Consider the following 18,001-nt stretch of genomic DNA (forward strand, 5'->3'; position numbering starts at 1 on the left):
TTGCTTGTGTCACCTGCTCTTTATTGGCTGCCATGGGTGACCGGAGTCCCCAGCAGTGGCACTACGTAGAGGGAGGGTGGAGGAAGAGGGTCTGAGAGAGGAGGCGCCGGGGAAGGCGGGCGGGGCCGCGGCCAGGGTGTCAGGACGCCCCCGGCCCCACTGCAGTCCGGAAGCCGTCAGAGTGTCGCTAGTGGTGTTCTCAGGGCCTGGTCACCTGCTTTGACCTCTCACCAGCAGCCCCAGGACGAGGCCTCACGGAGCAGGGGACCACCACCACCCTGGGTGCCCCTCTCTCAAACCCTCACTCCCCCGAGGAGATGAGCGGGAAGGGAAGGGAAGGGAAGGAAGACGAGCCCCACGCCTGTTCTGGGGTCCCCCCGGCCCAGGCACCGGAGGGCCTCGGTGGGGGCAGCGGGCTCAGGACGAGGGCGCCGAGCTGGGCTTCTCCTCCCGGGACACGGGGATGGCTCGCTCGCTGTGGCCAGCGTCCAGGCCGGACTGCACCTTGGGGCCGGAGAAGGTGAGCATGCCGTCCGCGGAGAGCGAGCAGGACAGCGCCGACTGGTCCACGTTGGAAGGCAGGCGGTAGCGCCGGTGGAACTCGCGGGAAATGTAGCCGTGGTCATCCTGGGCAGAGGCCAGGGAGGCGCCGTCAGGGGCGGTGCAGCGGCGTGGGGGGAGGGGCACGCGTCCCCCAAGGCCTGGACCCCTCCCGGGAGGCACGATTAACCCCCCTGGAACCTCGACCTGGCCTCCCTGCCTCCACAGAGGGGCTGTAACCTCAGACCTTCCTGGGGCGCCCATGGCCCTGGGGTCGCCGCTGTTTCCACTCACCGCGGTGCCCCAAAATGCCCTCTGAGTCCAGCCTGGCACCCCTGGAAAGCTCCCCACTCCCCTGGACACCCTGACTCCCCCACCCTGGACTCGTCCTCTGGCCTGGGCTGAGGGGGCTGAAGAGGAAGGGTTTGGGGGTGCCCCTCCCCGAGCCGCTGCAGCCAGGAACACACAACCCGGCCAGGAGGTGCCACGGCCTCAGCCCGGAGGCTGCACACAGGCCCCCCTCTGCTTGCCCATCGTGGGACCCCGTCTGGGCTTCCAGCTCTGCCCCAGGTGCTGCCTCCCCCTGCCCCAGTGCCAGGGACTCCCATGCGGCAGAGTGGGCGACTGCAGAGGGGGAGCCCCTGCCCGCCGCCTGAGCTCGGCCAGCCATGACTCGGGACACCAGGTACTGGCCGCAAAGGGGCCCTGGGAGCTGGCCGTGTCCCTGTGGGCAGGCCCTGGGGCAGCCGTTTGCCAAGGGCTCTGTGCAACCCTGCTGGCTTGGGGCCCGGTCTCCCCAGCTCCTTGCCAGCCCCACCCTGCTACTCGGACGGCTTGGGTGGGGCTGGGGGCAGCTGGGAGCAGCCGTGGCGGGGCTCCGGGGCCGCGAGCGCGCCTGTCCCATCCCCGCGCCGCCGCACCTGTCTCTCGTTGTGTTTGCCGTGGATCTCCACGAAGTCCTCCTGCACCTTCACGGTGAGGTCCTCGGGCGAGAAGTGCTTCACGTCCAGGAAGATGACGAACTTGTCCCGGTCGGACCGCACCTGGAGGCCAGAGCCGCGTGGGACTCCCCAGCCGCCTCCTCCCACGAGCCCCGAGGGACGGAGACTGCCGCGGGGTCCCGGGCGCCACGCTGCGCTGCTCCGCAGAGCCGGGTGGGGCGGGCGGTGCCGCTGGCGGCTGTGTGCTTGGTGGGGGCTGACTGGCAGGTTATGGTGAAGGGCTGGCTGGTTAGGGGCTACCAGCTGGTTAAGGGCTGACCGGCTAGTTAAGGCTGACTGGCTGTTTGTGAGCTACCAGCTGGTTAAGGGCTGACCGGCTGGTTGAGGGCTGACTGGTTATGGGCTAACTCGCTGGTTATAGGCTGACTGCTGGCCGTGCTAAGCTCCTGTCCTGCTGTCTCTGCCCGGGGCTGGGCTCACAGGCCACCGTGGCACCCAGAGCCCTCACACCGCTCTCCTGCCCGCAGCTCGGGCACCCCTGCACCGTGGCAGTTGGGGAGACTTAGCCCAGCCGTGGCACCTGTCACCCCGCTGAGGGTGGGGAGGAAGGCAGCTCTCGCGGCCTCTCTGCCGCTGGGGGCTCCCTGAGGGCCCTGGCTGGAGCCCCGCTCCCCACCCGCACCCGGGCTTCCTGTGCTGACGGAGAGCGGCCCCCGGGAGCTCGCACTGGCACCGGACTTGCGTTGCCGGGGTTGTACTTGGGGTCTCCAGCATGAGGCTGGCGCGTTAGAGACCACATACGGCTCATGAGCTAATGGAGGAAAAGACAGCGGTGGGCGCCGGGCGCCCTCCTCCTCCGGCCCCTCGCAGGGGCGAGGAGGCTGCGCTGCAGGGCCCCCGGGCTGGGCGGCTGTCCCCACGGGCTCCGTGGAACAAGCCCGCGGCGGCTCTCCGGAAGTCCCTAGGCCTGCCGCGCCTGCCGGGGCGCTTACCTCGGAGATGCCGGAGTCCAGCACGGTGCGGAAGAGGGACTGGCGGTAGTAGGGGCTGATGGTGGACGACAGGAAGGGCAGCAGGTCATACTCGAAGAGGCCCTCGCCGAAGAACTGGTCGAACAGCCGGCTGGGGTAGAAGGGCCCCAGGGTGCGCTTGAACCAGGGGTGCTGGATGGTGACGTCCATGGCCGGCGGTGCTGCTGCGGGGAGCGGAGGCTGCAGAGGATGGCAGGGGCTGCTGGGCAGTGCAGTGGACAGCCGGGGCGCCGGCCCTGCTTTATACGCCCCGGGAGAATGGAGGCATTAAGGGGGATTTCTCGGGAAAGGCATGAGCTCATGCAGGAGCTGCACGGTCAGCAACCCCGCGGGGCCGGCCCCGCACCCCAGCCCGGGAGGCCTGTGCTGACCAGCACGGGGCCTGGGCTCCAGTCAGCCTGCCTGGGCGCCTCGGGCCACCAGGCGACCAGGAGCCGCTCTGCCCTTCCCGCCTCGCCCCATGGGGCCGGGGCCAGGCTCATGTCCCGGCTACTAGGGGTGGGGGCGTCACGGCCAGCGACAGAGCTGCGCCTCGGCCCTCTGCCCTGTGTGGCCCTCACGGTGGGGGCAGCGCCCACCTGTTTCCCAGACGAGTACACAGGCACAGCCGTCAGACGTGGGGTCCCCAGAAGCTCCCGCTGCTTCCCACAAGCTGAGTTGCCTCTTACGGAAGCCTCGGGGGCGACGGAAAGCAGAGAAGACACCAAAGGGAGCTGGCAGTTCTGGCCCCAGGGGAAGCTTCTCCTGGGGTCAGGTGCATCCCCGGGAGGCCCCATGGCCTGTGAAGCCTGGCCCCCACGCATGACCTGCTGCAACTGTCCTTGTCACCCACACAGTGCCCTGCCACGGGCCAGGCCTGTGGCCAGGGAGGCTCGCACGTTGGGGATCCCTCCCTTGGCAGTCTGGAGGTGCTCCTGGTCCCCCGGCTGCCAGCTGCCACCCCCGCGGCACAGGGCAGTGCCGGGCCACACCCCGCCCCGGGCTGGCTTTCGAACGCACCCTCCGGACGGTGGCTTCGTCCTGCCCGTTCCATGTGCCCCAGACCCTGGCCGAGCTGGGGGCCGGCGTCCGTCTCTCGTTTGTGGGACACACTCATACCCCACAGCCCTCGGGGATGTGGCAAGTGCGTCTGGGCAGCAGCACTTGGGGGGTGCGTCCGAGCAGCTGAGGCGGGGTCGGCGTAGGACGTGGGGCGCCGCCCCGCGGGAGGCAGGGTGCTGGGGGTCACGCCCTCACCCTCATCTTGAGCACCAGCTCCGGGCACGGCCCTGGCGCGGGGTCTGGAAGGGAGGACCCTGACCCTTTGGTGTGTGATCCCAGAGGCGCAGCTGTAGCGAGGGCTGTGAGAAGGGGCCATGCCCCCGGCCCAGCCTGCACCGCCCCTGCTGGCTGTGGGAGGCAGCCCTGGCCTCACCCGGCGTGGCAGGCCCAGCTGTGCGCCCAGGTCACCCGGCTTGGACCAGGGGAGGGGACTACGAGCGATGGGGCTTTGGCTGCCTGTCTGGGCTGGGGACCAGCATCCCCTCAGTGGTGGGTGTGGATGGGACAGCCGGTGGCCCTGCAGCGCTGGCCGCTGACCCCGGGGCCCGGCTGGGGGTCTGCTCCCATGGAAGTGAGCGTCCACCTGGCTGTGTCCTGCACAGCGGGGCGGGGCTGTGTCCTGCAGCCTGGGGCAGAGAAATCACCAGATTCCTTGGGCTTTTGTGTTCGCTCCTCTCCGACCTGGCGCGGCTTGACCTGCGGTGCGCCAGGGGCTGCAGCCTCCCGGGCTCCCGTCCACGCTCAGCGGCCTCTCCCAGGGCCACACCTGGCACGCAGAGCCTGTGGCCAAGACTGGGGGGGGCTTGAAGCGAGGCCCTGCTGCTCCAGAGGGGAGCAACCACAAGTGACAAACACACGGAGCTGCAGCCACGCGGCCGGCAGCAGGAGCTCCGTGGGAGCCGGGGCTGGGGGGCTGGGGGGCCGCCCGTGTGGCGTCAGCAGCCACGGGCGAGGCCCACTCTGCCTCAGACCTGAAAAGTAGACCCTTCTCCCCGGGCTGGGTTCCTCCCGGAAGCCAAAGCCGCAGCGGCAATGGGTGGCCGGAGCTGATGCCCGTGAGCGCCAGCACCGGGCAGCACTGAAAACCATAGTAAACCAGGCTGCCCTCGCGGCTCCCGACGCGGCCAGGCTAAGAAACGCCGGTGCAGCCTGCGTCTCCCAGGCTGAGATCCTAACAGCTGGGGAAGCCAGCACCCCAGGGGAGCTGCTGTGGGCCTGCGGTCCTCCCTGCCGCCTGGACACGCCCCGCGTGACCCATCCTGCCGACCGGTCCACACCGAGCCATGTCTGCTGGCACCATCCATCGCTTGTGCTGGGACAGAGCCTGTCCGGCACAGGTGGTTCCGACAGCACTGGCTCACCCTCGGGGGCATCCAAAGCATTGGCGGTGTCCTGGGGCGAGCCGCGGCAGGGAGGAGGCTCAGCCTGGGCTGGGGCATGCCGGGGGTGGATGGCTTTGAGAGTGTAGACTCACAGGCAACCACAACTCTGAGCTGGGGTGCTGTGGCCTGGGTTGTGTCCCCCCAGCCTTCACGGCCCCTGTGCTGTCTCGGCTTCAGGGCGCCCCGGACACCAACTCGGGCGTGTGCTCAGGAGTGGGCGCACGGGGGCACGGCTTTCCTGTCCTTTCGTGAGAGCTCACCCTGGGAACTGAACTGCCCAAGGCACCCCCAGCTCAGCGGCTGCCTCTCCCACAGCCGTTGGCTTTGAGGTGTTTGAAGATTTATTTATATATTTGAAAGGCAGTTACAGAGAGAGAGACAACTTCCACCCACTGGTTCACTCCCCAGATGGCCACAATGTCTGGAGCTGGGCCAGTCCAAAGCCAGGAGTCTGGAGCTGCATCCCAGTCTCCCTCGCAGGTGCAGGGGCCCAAGTGCTTGGGCGTCTCCCACTGCTCTCCCAGGTCATCAGCAGGGAGCTGGACCGGAAGTGGAGCAGCCGGGACTGGAACCAGTGCTCTGCTACGGGCTGAAGCCGCTGCGCCACCACACGGTTCCCGAGGCAGGTGCTGAGCTGGGAGCCGGTCGGCCTCGCGGGAGAGGGTGGGACTCCTGCATCAGGTCTCCAAAAATGACATCGGCGCACAGAGAAACAGAGCCAGGGCCCGGGAGCTGCCGCGGGGTGGCTCCTCGGGGTTCCTGGTGCCTGCACGCGGCTGAAGCTCAGGTGCGCTCCTTCTGCAGAGCGTGCGAACAAACAGTGAGAGAAGCGATGCTCACAGCACGGTCCCCGCGTGGTCCCCGCGTGACTGGACAGGGCACAGCCCTGCGTGGGGCGGACGAGGTGCTCGGAACGGCCATTCGCTCTGGGTGTCCAACGCCAGGCACACGGCCGGCTGTGGGCCCTCGGGGACCTCTTGCTGCCCCAGCAAGGGTGCACCGGCCTCCATGGCCGTCCACGGGAGACCTGGAGCCCCCCACCCTCCGGCTCTGGAGCAGCCACACTGGGACCCCAGGGGAGAGGAGGCACCCGGAGCAAGCGTCCACCACAGGGGTCACGGCCAAGGGGAGGTCCGCCCGTGCCCGACGGCACCCCCTCCCACAGGCTGCTCCCAGCAGGCCCTGGGGCGGGAGTGGACGCGTGTGAGGCTGGGAGTCCTGGGCCACACAGGGCCTGCCCTGCAGTTCCCAGCTCAGGAGGGGCTACACACCCCCCCTCACAGGTCCCAGGTGAGGGCCACGGGCCCGCCCTGGGGTCTCCCAGGCAGCAGCTCTGGCTCAGAGACCCCGGCCTGTGGCTCTCAGGGCGGCCATTCTCCCCGGGACATCGCCTGGCCTCTTGCCCAGTGCCCAGCACTCAGCTCCCGGCTTCCTAAGGGGTCACCGCCACCCCCTGCAGAGCCAGCGCCTGTGACGGCCAAGGTGGCCGTGAGGCCCGGGGCCTCTGCCCGGGGCCAGTGCTGCCCTGGGGGCCCAGGGACCACAGAGGTGGCTGCACCAGGTGGGCACTGGCTCTGGGCAGCCCCTGCAGCCTGGCCCTCGAAGCTCATGGCGGGGAGTGGGGCTGAGGCCACAGCTGCACACGCGGTGCCCACGCTCACGGTCCAGGTTCCACCAGCAGGCAGCGCCGGCCACGCGTGCTCCCCGGGACGGTGTCCACACTGCAGGGGTGAGGGCACACGTTCCCCACTCTGGGAGAAGCCGAGAGGAGGATGGAGAGGGACACGCGGTGCCCACGTGTGGCCTGCGCCCTGTGCTGTGCTCCCCACCACGTGGGCACAGAGCATGGAAGACACAGAGAAGTCACGCGTGACGGGGCTGGGCAGGCCTCACACACGGCTGGACACGGGGTCTAAGGAGGCTGGGGAGGGGCCAGCTAAGAGTGCGGGTCTGCATGTCAGGGCAGGACCCCACAGGCCTGGCAGTGCGCACGCGTGGTGCTGTGTGCAGTGTGGTGTGTCTACGCGTGGGGGTGCTGCTGACACGTCTGTGTGATGTGTGTGCTGCTGAGTGTGTGTGTGTAGTATGAGGTATGCGTGTGCGTGCGTGTTGTTGAGTATGTGGCTGTGTGTGTTGTGTGCATGTGCACACGGTGTGTGTGTGTGTGTGTGAGAGACGTGTGCTGTGTGCATCTATCTGCACAGGGCATGTGTGTGCTGTTGAGTATGTGGCTGTGTGTAATATGTGTGTTGTGTGTGTCTGCACACAGTGTGTGTGTGACGTGCGTATGGTGCTGTGTATGTCCGTGTGTGATGTGTATGTCGTATTGTGTGGGTGTGATGTGTGTGTCTACACACAGGGTCGGTGTGTGTGTCGTTGTGTGTGTGTGCACATGGGGTCTATGTGTGTGATGTCTGTGTGTGTGCACACGGGGTCTCTGTGTGTATGGCTTATGTGTGTACATGGGGTCTGTGTGTGATGTGTGTATTGTGTGTCTGCACACAGGGTCTTTGTGTGTGCTGTGTGTGTTGCCTGTGTGTGCACACAGGGTCTGTGTGTGTGATGTGTGTTGTGTGTGAGCACACGGGGTCTGTGTGTGTGATGTGTGTTGTGTGTGTGCGCACACAGTGTCTGTGTGTGTGTGATAGTGCTGTGTGTGTGCACACAGGGTCTATGTGTGTGTGATGTCTGTTGTGTGTGTGTGTACACACGGGGTCTGTGTGTGTGATGTGTATTGTGTGTGTACATGGGGTCTGTGTGTGTGATGTGTTTGTGGTATTGTGTGTGTACACAGGGTCTATGTGTGTGTGATGTGTGTTGTGTGTGCGTGTACACATGGGGTCTGTGTGTGTGATGTGTGTTGTGTGTGTGTGCACACAGGGTCTATGTGTGTGTGAAGTCTGTTGTGTGCGTGTACACACGGGGTCTGTGTGTGTGATGTGTGTTGTGTGTGTACATGGGGTCTGTGTGTGTGATGTGTTTGTGGTATTGTGTGTGTACACAGGGTCTATGTGTGTGTGATGTGTGTTGTGTGTGCGTGTACACATGGGGTCTGTGTGTGTGATGTGTGTTGTGTGTGTGTGCACACAGGGTCTATGTGTGTGTGAAGTCTGTTGTGTGCGTGTACACACGGGGTCTGTGTGTGTGGTGTGTGGTGTGTGCGTGTACACACGGGGTCTGTATGTGTGTGAAGTCTGTTGTGTGCGTGTACACACGGGGTCTGTGTGTGTGATGTGTATTGTGTGTACATGGGGTCTCTGTGTGTGGCATGTTTGTGGTATTGTGTGTACACACGGGGTCTGTGTGTGTGATGTGTGTTGTGTGTGTGTGCACCCGGGGTCTCCATGGTGGGGGAGGCTGAGCCCCCTCCATGGGGCAGTGCTCGGTGCCCCCGCAGGCGGGAAGCGGGGCCTCCCCGGGCCAGCCCCGGGCATTGTCTCCGACCCGGGTTTCGCCCGCTCTCAGCAGTTTCCCGTCCCACCGCACAGAGGCTAAGCCGGCACTGGCTGCACCCAGCGATTCCCACAGCGCCAGCAGTCTGTGAGCTCCACAAAGCAGCCCTGGGATTCCACCCCCGGGCGCCAGTCCGCCCGCCCAGCCCCCTGCGCAGGCCAGGCCACGGCCATTGTTGAGGCCCCGCAGGAATGCGCAGGCTAAGCCCTGGTCAGCAGGGCCCAGGGCACCAGTCCCGTCCGCCCGGGACAAAGCCAGCAGGCGTGGGGCGGGGGTGCTCCTGGCCTGGGGGTCTGGGGACCCCTGTGTCCCACAGTCCTGGGGCCCTGGGAGTAAAGTGTGGCTTCGCCCAAGAACGCCGGCATCCTAGGAGCAGGGACCCCGGTCCAGGGACCCCGGGCGGGAAGACTTTCCCCGCTGGAGCGCAGCTTGTGAAGGGAGCCTGCTTCGCCCTTTTTGGTTTCTGAGAGACAGGCGGGAGCATCTGGCCAGGCCGGAGTCTGAAGCCAGGAGCTCCCTCTGGTCTCCTTCATGAGCAGCAGGGACCCAGCTATGGGGGCCACCGCTGCTGCCCGCCAAGGTCTGCACCGGCAGGGAGCTGGCGCCAGGAGCCGGGGCTGGCATTGAGCCCCGGCACTCACGCATCCTGGGCCTGACGCCCGCCCCTGGAGGGCCGCATTCAAACGGCCCCCATGCCCGCGGCTCCGGGGGCTGCGCCTGAGACCCGAGATGATTGCAAAGTCCACTTTTCAGCTGACGGGGACTTGGCTACGTCCCGGTGCCTCAGGGACCCAGAGGCGGTCAGGCTAACCTGAGCCAGAATTAGCCCTGGAATTAGCCCGTTTCCCGGCAACGGAGTTGTGCAGGCCAAGGTCAGGGTGAAGGTCGGGCAGGGCATCGGAGGCACCGCTCCATACAGCACCCAGCCACGGACCCAGGACCGCCTCCCCCCACGCACCTGCCTCGTGCGGCTCTGCTGGGGCAGCCATGGGGCTCCCAGTCCTGAGGACCCAGGCGCCTCCACGGGGGGCTCCCAGCTCGCTCCCCGGGGGGCTGGGCCTGTGGGGACAGCGGCTCTGGTTGGCTGGATGATGCTACCTTTTGCACCTGTGCTTGGAATGCCATCAGCCTGTCACTTTTCTTTCTTGTGTCTTCCTTGTGTGGCTTGTGCCTTCCTTGAGTGGCTTTCCAAGAGGAAACCGACCTGGTCAGGAGCGTGGAATCGTGTTTCTTTCCTTGCTGTGGGGATAGCGCGGCCCGGGGCCCAGCAGGTCAGCTCTGGGGTGCGAGCGAGAGCCTGCAAGGAGGTCCGGGCGAAGCCCCAGGAGCAGATGGCTAGCGCCCAGTTCTTTCTGTTACCAAGATTTGTTTGTCTGAAAGGAGAGCTATGGGAGGGAGGGAAGGAGGGAGAGAGAGAGAGAGAGAGAGGTCTTCCATCCTCTGATTCACTCCACAAATGGCTGCAAAGGCCAGGACTGGGCCAGGCAGGAGTCAGGAGCTTCCTCCGGGTCTCCCATGTGGGTGCAGGGGCCCAAGGACTTGGGCCATCTTCTACTGCTTCCCAGGTGCATTAGCAGGAAGCTGGGTGGGAAGTGGAGCAGCCGGGATCTGAGCCAGAGCCCATATGGGAGGCCGTGTCGCAGGCAGTGGCTCTGCACGCTGTGTCCAGTTCTGAGGTCAGCGCGTGCCCAGCTGTGTTCGTGCCCCAGGCCTCTTTCCCACTCACACTGAGTGCCACCACCCCACGCTGCTCCACTTCTCTTCTTGGTCGTAAAGAGAACCAAGTGTGGCGGCGAACGGCTCTGCAGCTGAACACGCGTGGGTGTGAGCAGAAACAGAAGGCCACGGCCATGCCAGGGCTGTGCGGGAGACCTCCACCCCCACGTGCCCCAGGGAGCAGCCAGGCACCCACAGAATAACCCCAGGAAGCTCACGGACCCACAAGCGGCAGAGCCCAGGACCCCGCCCAGGCGCCCACCGTGTCCCCAGGGGCTTCCTTCCCTGAGTAAAAGGGCGAGGGCTGCCTGGGGTCCCCACGAGCTGCCCCCCACCCATCCCAAGGGCTGACTTCCGTTTTAACTCCTCCTGCCCGCCGCCAGCTACGACCCTTTAGGTGGAGGGCCCGGCCTGGAGGAGGAAGACAGTCTACTCTGGGTGCTTGGTGACAGAGGGCGGTGGCCAGGGTCCCTGGCGGCAGGTGGGAGGAGCTTCCTCTTCTCAAGCCACAGAGCCCGGCTTTCACTTCAGGAAGTCCCGGCTCCCCGGGTAGGCAGAGACGACGCAGGGTAGGGCATGCCCGGCCCAGAGCGCCCGTGTGCCTGGGTGACCAGCCCACAGCCTCCTACCCGTGGGGAGAGGCTCCACGCCCCGCGGGACCAGGGCTTTCGGGGTGGGGGGGCCGTGAGAGGCTGTGGTCTCTACTTGGCTCCCCTCAAAGCAGGCGCTGAGAGGGGTGCAGAGGAGGAGGTGAGGCCGGGAGAAAGCCCCTTAGCAGGAGGGGCGCGTGGGGCTGGGCTAGTTCCCTGGGGGCGGGGGTCTGGGAAGCCGCTCTGGGGCGAGTCACGTGCAGATGAGCAGACTCAGTGAAGGGGGGACCCGGGGCGCCCCGCAGCTGCACCTCGGCATCGTCCCTCCAGGACACCCCACAACCTCCCCGCTCCTGAGGACGTGGCCGCCGGCACTTCCGGGTATGTTCTCCTGGGCAGAGAGCACCCCACAGAGAGGCAGAGGCGAGGGACCCCCTCATCTCCAGGGGCGCACGGCCCCACAGGGCAGCATCAGGGCCAGAGACCCGGAGCACGGGGAGCCAGGCGGCTCTGCAGGGAGACAGAACGGCGGGGGGCAGGGCCGACGGCACCCCGAGTTTGAGGGACGGGCTGAGGGGCAGAGCCGGGAATCTGAGCGAGGCGAGGCCTGGGACAGCCACGGAGGCAGAGCCACACGGTCAACGTCCCGCCAGGCTCCGTGACCTTTCCGGGGGTCGGGGTTAGGGGCCCCCTGCACCCACACCCAGGGGGCTGATGAGGCCCTGGGCGAGTCTCAGGAATTCAACCCCCAGGAATATCCGAGAAGGAGGGCAGGGGAAGCCGAGGCCCACCCCCACGTCCAGTAACTCCAGCTGACCGCGCCGGGCTCTGGCCTCTCCTGGGCCTGGCAGGTGCAAGCCAGCTTCCTGCCCCTCCCTGCCTCTCCCCTGCATTCCTCTAGGGGGCAGGGCAGGTGAGAGGCTTACTTGAATGGCAGAGGTTTACAACGGCAGGGGCTGCTGATTCCCTGCACGGGCCGGGGACTCTGCAGCTCCCGCGTTGCCGTCCAAGGAGGCCGCAAGTCCACCCACTCCGCAAACCGCGCCTGCGCACTGAAGGCCGAGGCTCCCCTCGCTGAGGGTCCCCCACTTCATTGAGTCTGCTCATCCGCCCCAGAGTGGCTTCACAGACCCTTGGCCCCCACGGAATTCGCCCAGCCCCTGGCCTGGGTCTCACAGCCCTGCTGTCCCCTCTGACATCCACAGCCCCTAAGCCCACCGGACGCCAGCCCCGGACGACCTCGTAGGTAGGACAGGAGGGCTCGGAGCGGGGCCGCTGGCTCCACAGCCCCAGGCTGGCCACAGTGCAGCCTCCCTGAGAGGCCGCCCCCGCCCCCACCGTGAGCCCGGCTGTCCGTCCAGTTCCGGCTGCCTGCACTCATGGCCGAGGGCACTGGCAGGGTCAGCCAGTGCTGAGCAAACACCGGCCCAGAGCCAGGCTGCCGGCGACGACCACGCAGCCTTGTGGAGTCCAGGAGGGGCGGGAGCCCTCCCCCAGCTTCCCACCCGGACTCCCCCATGTCACCAACCCCAGGGACCCGTTGTCAGGCCTGGCCTTGGCGAGCTGACATCACAGGTCAGCCCCAGGTCCTGCTCCTCCTGCCTCACCGTGGGGCCCCCAGCCCTTCAGCTCCCCCAGGGGCCCCTCCTCACTCTCTCACCCATCAAAGCTGGGGCTCCAAGGGCTGGGGCTGGGGCGCCCCCCCTTTTAAATAAAGATTTATTTATTTATTTGAAAGGCGGAGTTACAGAGAGGTAGAGGTAGAGGCAGAGAGAAAGAGAGAGGAAGAGGTCTTCCATCCGCTGGTTCACTCCCCAAAAGGCTGCAAAGGCCAGGACTGGGCCCATCTGAAGCCAGGAGCCAGGAGCTTCTTCCGGGTCTCCCACGTGGGTGCAGGAGCCCAAGGACTTGGGCCGTCTTCCAATGCTTTCCAAGGCCACAGCAGAGAGCGGGATCGGAAGTGGAGCAGCTGGGACTCAAACCGGCGCCCATGTGGGATGCAGGCGGCGGCTTTACCCGCTACGCCGCAGCACCAGCCCCTTCCTCTCTTTGTCCATGCTCTAAGGAGCCCCGTGGACACCCCCAAGCTTCGTTCTGTGTGCTGCTGGTCCCCAGTTCCTGCCTGGTGTCCCCGGCCGCCTCCACGGATCTCATGCTGGCCTTGTCCCTGCGGCCCTCGCCCCAGCCTCTGGCTCAGCCCTGGGGGCCCCGCACTCGCTGTCACCCAGGCCACGCTTGGCTTCAGCCTTGCCACCTCCAGCGCCACAGGTGGGAGCCCCAAGTCCCCAGAGTTCAGGGAGCCCAACAAGGATGGGCCCTCCCTGGATAGCACCTGTGCGTGTCTGAGGGAGGAGGCAAGGACATCCATCGGATGCGGCAAGCCCAGGGCAGCAGCCTCGGGAGGCACTATGGTGCCTACGCCTGTCTCCAACCCCCAGCCTGCAGACAGTGAGACAGGAAACACCTGTGGTTTACCCCACCCAGCCCGCGGCACGTGGCCGCCTGAGCTGGCTGAGACGCACCCCGTCCCTCCCTGGCAGCCAATCCTGCCACCTCCACCTGCGAGAGCAAGGCAACCCAGAATTCACCCTCCGCTCGCTGCCACCACCCCCTCCACCCAGCACCCCGTGAACCTGCTGCCCACTGCCCAGGACCCTGCACCCCGAATGCAGGACCACACCCAGCTCTCCTGCGCCCCACACCTTGCCCGGCTGCCCCAAGGAAAAGCCAGCGTCTTTGCAGGGTCGCCCCTGCCCTCACTCTCAGCGCTGTAGCCGCACAGAGCCAGGCACCCTCCCACTCAGGCCTTCGCACCTCCGGCTTCTTTCACACAGGAAGTGCTTCCTGGGGGGCGGCACCGTGGCTAAGTCTCCACCTATGGCACCAGCATCCCGTATGGGCGCTGGTTCAAGACCCGGCTGCTCCTCTTCCCATCCAGCTCTCTGCTGGGCCTGGGAGAGCAGTGGAGGATGCTCAACTCCTTGGGCCCTGCACCTGCGTGGGAGACCCGGAGGAGGCTCCTGGCTGCTGGTCTCAGATCAGCCCAGCTCTGGCCATTGCAACCATTTGGGGAGTGAGCAGTAGAAGGAAGACCTCTCTCTGTCTGTAACTCTAACTCTGAAATAAAATAAATAAATCTCAAAAAAAAAAAAAGTGCCTCCTTCAGTCCCCTGCATGGCAGGATTGCTCACCGCCTTGAGGTCACTAACCCAGTCGGTGTGGCGCCCGCCTCGTGCAAGGCCACATCTGCTTCCTGCCCTGGCCACAGGCTGCGTGGCCTTGGAACCTGTGCTGGGCTGCAGTGTGCGTGGACAAAGCCGTGGCTGCGCTCCGTGAGCAGATGCTGCCCCTCAGTGTGGCCACGGAAGAGGAAGGCACAGAGTGAGGCCGACGCAGGAGCCCCTGGCCACATGTGGACCCCTGAACCAGGAAAAGCGCCTGCAGCGTGAGCCAGAGAGCAGTGACGGCGACAACGCTGGCTGGTCGGGTGCACGTCCCCGCCCCGCCACGCCCGTTCTCACCCCCAGCCCTGCCCCATTGTCGCCTCCCGACCACGTCACCCGCAAACTGCCTCCCCCTGCTAACGCCCTGCCTTCCCTCCCAGAGGTGAGCTCTGTGGGCACAGGGCCTTCACCACGTCTCCTCACCACGGTCTCCCCGGGGCCAGGCAGGAAGGAGGAGACACTGAACAGATATGGCTGGGTGGGGGGGCAGATGTGTGGACAGTGGATGGGGTGGATGGATGGGTGGGTGGGTGGATGGATGATGGATGGGTGGATGGATGATGGATGGGTGGGTGGGTGGATGATGGATGGGTGGATGGATGGGTGGGTGGGTGGGTGGATGATGGATGGGTGGATGGATGGGTGGGTGGATGGATGGATGGGTGGGTGGATGGATGATGGATGGGTGGGTGGATGGATGATGGGTGGGTGGATGGATGGGTGGGTGGGTGGGTGGATGATGGATGGGTGGATGGATGGGTGGGTGGATGGATGATGGATGGGTGGATGGATGGGTGGGTGGGTGGATGATGGATGGGTGGGTGGGTGGATGGATGATGGATGGATGATGGATGGGTGGGTGGGAGGGTGGATGGATGATGGATGGGTGGGTGGATGGATGGGTGGATGGGTGGATGGATGGGTGGGTGGGTGGATGGATGATGGATGGATGATGGATGGGTGGGTGGATGGATGGGTGGATGGGTGGATGGATGGGTGGGTGGGTGGATGGATGGATGGGTGGGTGGATGGATGATGGGTGGGTGGGTGGGTGGGTGGATGGATGATGGATGGGTGGGTGGGTGGGTGGATGGATGATGGATGGATGATGGATGGGTGGGTGGATGGATGGATGATGGGTGGGTGGGTGGGTGGGTGGATGGATGATGGATGGGTGGGTGGATGGATGATGGATGGGTGGGTGGATGGATGATGGATGGGTGGGTGGATGGGTGGCTGGGTGGGTGGGTGGGTGACTGATGGGACTGAGATGAGAGCTAAACCTGGTAGTAACGGGAAGCTATCAGTGGAGCCCTCAACCCAGAGGGACTTCCCAGAGGAAGCAACATCCAAGCAAACAGCCCGAGTGGAGACGCTGAGTCACCCAATGAAGGGTTCCCAGGACCAGACTCTGCTGACCAGGCCAGGGGCGAACATGGACACTGTGTGGTCACCAGGGCCGGGGACATGGTCCAGGTGAGCAGAGGGAGCAGGAGGGTCAGGGAGATGCATCTGGGGGACAGAGGTGCGACAGGGGTGTCCCCAAAGGTGAAGCAGGCGACAGGGGTGTCCCCGCAGGTGAAGCAGGCGACAGGGGTGTCCCCAAAGGTGAGGCAGGCGACAGGGGTGTCCCAGCAGGCGAAGCAGGCGACAGGGGTGTCCCCAGCAGGTGAAGCAGGCGACAGGGGTGTCCCAGCAGGCGAAGCAGGCGACAGGGGTGTCCCCAAAGGTGAGGCAGGCGACAGGGGTGTCCCCAGCAGGTGAAGCAGGCGACAGGGGTGTCCCCAAAGGTGAAGCAGGCAGGATGTGAACCCTCCCGTGGGGCGCTTCGTCGCCAGCACTTGGACCTCAGCAGGGCAGGACCTGCTTCCGGCGTGGACGCCCCTGCCGAGACCCTCAGGGCTCCGGCCAGCAGCCGCAGGACATCCTCCTGCGAGTGACGCGGCGTTCACCGAGATCCCTGCTCCAGCTCCCCACGTCCGCACCCCCGTGATCGTGTCAGGGACAGAGAAAGATGGGGAGAGGGTCCAGGCCACATCCCATCCCCAGAACCACGAGCAGCACGGAGCTGGGAGGCAGGGACAGGGAAGCCGTCTGGGGCTCAGCGATGCCGGCCAGACAGCAGCCACGTCCCGGGAGAACCTGGCCCGTGCTGGTCCCTGTGGCTGCCTGGTGGTTCTGCCCCACTCAGCTCAGCGGCCACCACGTGGGGCTGGCTGTGGATGCAGAGAGGTCAAAGGCAGGGGACAGCGCCTGCCAGGGGGCTCAGGGGCTCTGGGTGCAGGCTTTGTCCACGACTGGCCCAGCAGGTCACCGGAGGATGAACCAGGCAGGGAGGAGCTGCCCGGGACCCCACGAGGCCGTGCTGCGGTTTGAGGATTTCCCCTCTGGAATGAAGCCTAGTCCCCAAAGTCTTGTGCTTTTTATTTATTTATTAAGATGTATTTGTTTATTTGAGAGGCAGAGTTACAGAGGGGGGGGAGAGAGAGAGAGAGAGAGAGAGAGTCTTCCATCCACTGGTTCACGCCTCAAATGGCTGAAATGGTCAGAGCTATGCTGATCCGAAGCCAGGAGCTTCTTCCAGGTCTCCCATGTGGGTGCAGGAGCCCAAGGACTTGGGCCATCTTCTACTGCTTTCCCAGGTGCATTAGCAGGGAGCTGGATCGGAAGAGGAGCAGCCAGGACACAAACAGGAGCCCATATGGAATGCCGGCACCGCAGGTAGAGACTTAACCACTACGCCACAGCGCCGGCCCGTCTTGTGTTAATGGGAGAAGAGTGAACGCACGTCCAGCGTGATGTTGGAGTGGGGCCGTGGGGTCATTCGATCGGCCTGGGTCTTAGGGTGGTGACCCTGTGACTGAGCCCTGGTGACGTGAGACCTCAGACATGATGGTCACGCACTCCTGTCTTCTGCCAAGGAGGCCCTGTGCCACCTGGGACTCAGTCAGCGAGAGGCCACCAGTGCTGGCCGCTTGGTCAGTGACCCTGCCGAGCCATGAGCCACAGACCTCCCATGAGTCCAGCCAGCCTGCCTCTGGCGATTTGTCAGTGACAACAAAGCCGACCAACACGGTGCCGGCTGTCACGGGCCTCACTGTGTCTCCTCCAGGAGCTGGGATTCACTGAAATCCCAGGGGCGAGAGGAGCCCCCTGGGAAAGAGAGACAAACAGGAGCCAGGGTCATCCAGCCCACGGAACAATGTCTGATTTCAATATTTATGCTTTAAACAGCGGTTAAACCACCAAAACATCAACAATCGGCCATTGTCACTATTTCTAGGTGCACAGTCGGAGGGTAACAAGCTCCCGTCCCCACCCCGGGCTCCTGAGCCCCCTCCCTGCCGTGTGCCTCTGAGCAGGCCACTCCTCTGGGTCCCCACAGCAGTGGGGCAAGGACAAGAAGCCCTCGTCCTGCTGTGCCTGGTTGACTGCAGACCCTGGAGAGGGGGGGACAGGCTGAGGTCGGCCGGGAAGGGGCTCACGAGGCGGGGGAGGTGCCAGGGAGTTAGTGTGAGAGCTAGTGTGCGCCTCCCGTCCTGGGGTTGGGCTGCACCCAGGAAGTCAGGATCTCGTCCCAGCTGTGTGACTGAGTACAGCCACAGACAGCACAGGAGGCGTGTGCACAGGGTGAGTGTGCACAGGGTGAGTGTGCACGGGGTGAGTGTGCACGGGGTGAGTGAGCACGGGGTGAGTGTGCACAGGGTGAGTGTGCACGGGGTGAGTGTGCACGGGGTGAGTGTGCACAGGCAGCGCAAACATCAAATTCTGACGACTGCTGAATCCGGTGTCGGCACACCAAGCTCCATTATCGCCTCTGCTCTCCCTGGGTTCTGGGCTCCCACACCTGGGGCCACACCACACAGGACCGCGCACCCAGGCCCCTTCAGTCAGGCCTGCAGGGGTCTCTGTGTCCGGGTTCCCCAGAGAAACAAACCAGAAAGACAGACAGAGGAGATGTAGACAAAGAATGGATTCATAGACAGATGAGAGGAGTGGATTGGGTAGGTGGATGGATTAGAAATTGACAGAGCCGGCACCGCGGCTCACTAGGCTAATCCTCCGCCTGCAGTAACGGCACCC

General features: G+C 65.1%; 1 protein-coding gene across 2 annotated transcripts in view; it reads right to left on the bottom strand.

Moving 5' to 3' along the window:
- CRYAA (crystallin alpha A) overlaps positions 1–18,001 on the bottom strand; it is a 24,200-nt gene continuing 6,199 nt past the window's right edge. Inside the window, exons 2-4 of one of the 2 annotated variants that reach the window (XM_070071634.1) lie at positions 2,474–2,692; positions 1,461–1,583; positions 1–627 (exon numbers count right to left, since the gene is read on the bottom strand). In XM_070071634.1, coding sequence (XP_069927735.1) covers positions 418–627; positions 1,461–1,583; positions 2,474–2,662 — 522 coding nt within the window. In that variant the 5' untranslated portion in view covers positions 2,663–2,692 and the 3' untranslated portion in view covers positions 1–417. 2 annotated transcript variants of the gene reach the window in all.

The sequence above is a fragment of the Oryctolagus cuniculus genome, chromosome 4 (assembly GCF_964237555.1).
Source record: "Oryctolagus cuniculus chromosome 4, mOryCun1.1, whole genome shotgun sequence".
In the NCBI taxonomy this organism is placed as follows: Eukaryota; Metazoa; Chordata; class Mammalia; order Lagomorpha; family Leporidae; genus Oryctolagus; species Oryctolagus cuniculus.